This window comes from Schistocerca americana, chromosome 6 (genome assembly GCF_021461395.2).
Source record: "Schistocerca americana isolate TAMUIC-IGC-003095 chromosome 6, iqSchAmer2.1, whole genome shotgun sequence".
Taxonomy (NCBI): domain Eukaryota; kingdom Metazoa; phylum Arthropoda; class Insecta; order Orthoptera; family Acrididae; genus Schistocerca; species Schistocerca americana.
In genome coordinates this window covers 118,677,969-118,681,048 of record NC_060124.1, presented here as the reverse complement: position 1 = coordinate 118,681,048, position 3,080 = coordinate 118,677,969, and the positions used below count along the sequence as shown (strand labels likewise).

The 3,080-nt window shown below is 41.9% G+C and overlaps 1 protein-coding gene across 1 annotated transcript; it reads left to right on the top strand.

Annotated features, from left to right (window-relative positions):
* The first annotated feature begins 891 nt into the window (after positions 1-891).
* On the top strand, positions 892-1,566 carry LOC124620000 (protein kinase C and casein kinase substrate in neurons protein 1-like). Its single transcript, XM_047146665.1, has one exon. It carries the CDS (start codon positions 892-894, stop codon positions 1,564-1,566), a length of 675 nt encoding a protein of 224 aa, XP_047002621.1.
* Positions 1,567-3,080: the final 1,514 nt, after the last annotated feature.

Genomic DNA, 3,080 nt, shown 5'->3' with positions numbered 1-3,080 from the left:
GTAATATTGTGACTGGAATTGCTTTTTGAATAGTGAAAATCGGACAGCTTCATGTGGACCCATAAACTGTTATGTGGACGATAATTTGTGTGGCGACGCAATTGTTGAGTGACATCACGAAGACCCGTGTAGCAGTAGCGCCAAAGAGCTTCGATCTGCGAGGTGATTTCACATGTCACCCCAACTACCTGTGCAAGGAGTAGTTCAAGCACAGACGCACTACACCGAGCGCCGACCCGGCATCTAGCGGCCGAACTACAACTACGCCCGCCTGCAGCGCCACGGAGCGGCCGACGGAGAACTACGATGACTTGCCACAGATCTCCAGCGCGACTTCACGCAGCTCCGGCGGCAGTACAGCGCCACGCCCACTTCAAACGTCAAAACATCGCGGCTCGTGGTAACGTCAGTTGGTGAGTGAAGACGACTGGTTAGCATAATATTAAATTGCAGTGTACTGTTTTCGCGGTAAATAAACAATGGTAAACGGAATTTCACATTAGGAAAAGTGCCCAATTACAGTAATTTCCGAAAAGTTTGCGAAACATATTCTGAAATATAGCATATTTATTTATGCACACTGCGCTGTCTAAATGGTAATTATACAGATATGCTCATTGTTTTTGGGGATTTTACATTTATAGATTTTATGAGTGGTGTGGTTTATCTTATTTATAACATTTTACATAAACTATGTATGTGAGAATTGATATTTGAAGTTATTAGGTTTTGAGAGTTGTTATGTTCAGTATTCATACGTATTGTATCAATTTTGGAATTAACTGAAAATACTGCAGGTACTGTTTGATTAGTTTCATGGTAATTAGGAGTGTTTTGGGTTACTAGAAGTTATTTTATATTACTTGACTGTGCATTAAAAATAAACCAAACATGTCTACCGAAGATAAGCAGGTTTGTGAGGCAGTAGTTGAAAGGAAAGGGATAGGACAGGAAGACAGAGAGGATTCGGGAATCAGTGATTATGGAGTGTCATTAGATAGCCCATTAGCACATTCAACTAGTTATCCCAAGACACCAGGACAAACGATGAGAAATAAGTCAGTTTCAGAGGATGCAGATAAGTGGTCGATGTTGGTAGACTTGATAAAGGAGGCTAACGCATCATTAAGGAAAGATTTACAAGAAACTAGGGAAGAGAGAAGAATATCCCGAGAATCATTAGAGAAAGGTCTCAGAGAATCATTAGAGAAAGGCTTACAAGAAGCTAGAGAAAGGGAAGAGATATTCCGCAAATCATTAAAGGAAGATTTACAAGAAACTATAGCACAAGAGATCAAAACATCGCAGATGAAGATGGAATGTAATCTGAAGAAGGAAATGCAGGAGTTACAAGAACGACTGAAGATGGACATCGATGAGAGAGAGAGGAAGCTACAGAAGAGCGTAGACCAAGTCCAGGGAGACGTGGAAAAGATGGAAGAAAAGTTGACAAAAAAGATAGAAGACGATGTTGAAGAAACTAAAACCGAATTGGGAGAAAGGATCGCTGAGGTGATGCAGATGCAGAAACAATGCATTGATGCAGTTAAGTCGGATAGGAGATAGGCAAAACCAACTGGCTGTCAATCTGAGAAATACTATAGCCGTGCAACGAGAAGAGGATAACAAGAGGGTTGCAATGGAGGTCAGGCAATTACAACAGAGAGTGCAGCAATTGGAGAGCAAGACAGAAGAAATTGATAAACGAATTAGCAGTGCCACTTTAACCGTTGGGGAAGGTAGAGTCGTTACCTTAATGAGCAGTGATAATCGGTACGTCCAAAATAATACAGGGCAGAAATTTAAACCGAAAGGAGGGTTGCACCCAATGATATTTATGAAATGGTTAAAAGGAGTTTTCCCAGCACATCTTAAAGACTCAGACAAGATTCAATTTGCAATAGATAGAATGGAAGGTGAGGCCTTCACTTGGGGAGTCAGGAAGAAGGAAGGGACTGCTAGTTATGATCAGTTTCAAGAGGAATTCTTGAAGAAATACTGGTCCAAAAGTCATCAGTGTGCAGCAATTGAGGACCTACTCCACCGCAAGTCACTTAGTACATGGAGAGGAACGTTGAGAGAGTTTTCCGAACATTTGTGGGAATTGAACGAGACCTTGGAACAACCCCTGAGTGATGACGTAATGATATCAGCGATAAAAAGAAGAATGAGCTGGAGAATGCAAGAAACTGTATCCGGGAGCCTAATTAAAGATAGGGAGGCCTTGATGGAAATACTGGAACAGTTGGAATCTGTTCGATCACAGGAACACAATCAAGCTAATGATCAAAACCGAGGGGGAAGTAATGACCCAAGGTATCATTTTGCTAATTTGTCTAATTATAGAGGAAGAGGTGGTGGCCATAGGTACAGGAACCATGGTGGTGAACGGCAATGGAGAAATGATTGGAGGAGGAGTGAAGAACCAAGAGATCATGAGAGAGGATGGGATAGGCGAATGAATGACACAGTGCATATAGAAGAGGCGGAGAGACGGGAAAACTGAATGACACTCCAGATGAGGTCCGGTCAGGAGTGAGAGCTACAAGGACCAGAGTAAACCTACTAAGACACGACAATGGTGGAGATCTGAGAGAAGATCTACTGGAGGAAAGAAATGGGATTCCCAAAGAACTCATGCTACCCATGATAGGGATCAAGCTATGTGGACTGAATATCGAGGCATTAGTCGATACAGGAAGTGAAGCATGTGCAGTGTCCAAAAGGTTATATGAACAGATACTAAAAGCAAATATTAGCTTGCCTAGTTTCCCGGTGAGTGGAGTGAGAATTGTGAATGCGTTGGGTGCAAGGAGTAAACCTATTAAAGAACAAGTGTTGATTACCTTCGAGATAGAGGGAGAGGAATACGAAGCAACATTTTTGGTGGTGGCCGGATTGAACACATCAATTATTTTAGGGATAGATTGGTTGAATGAAGTTGATGCAGTAGTGAGTTTTGATGAAGGTACTATCAAGGTCAAAGGAAGAAAGAGAGAAGAGAAGAGGTAAAAGTTTGCTGAGGGGAGTGCAATCGAAGAAGAGGAAGAATTCAGAAGAATAAATTTGTGTCATGAAGA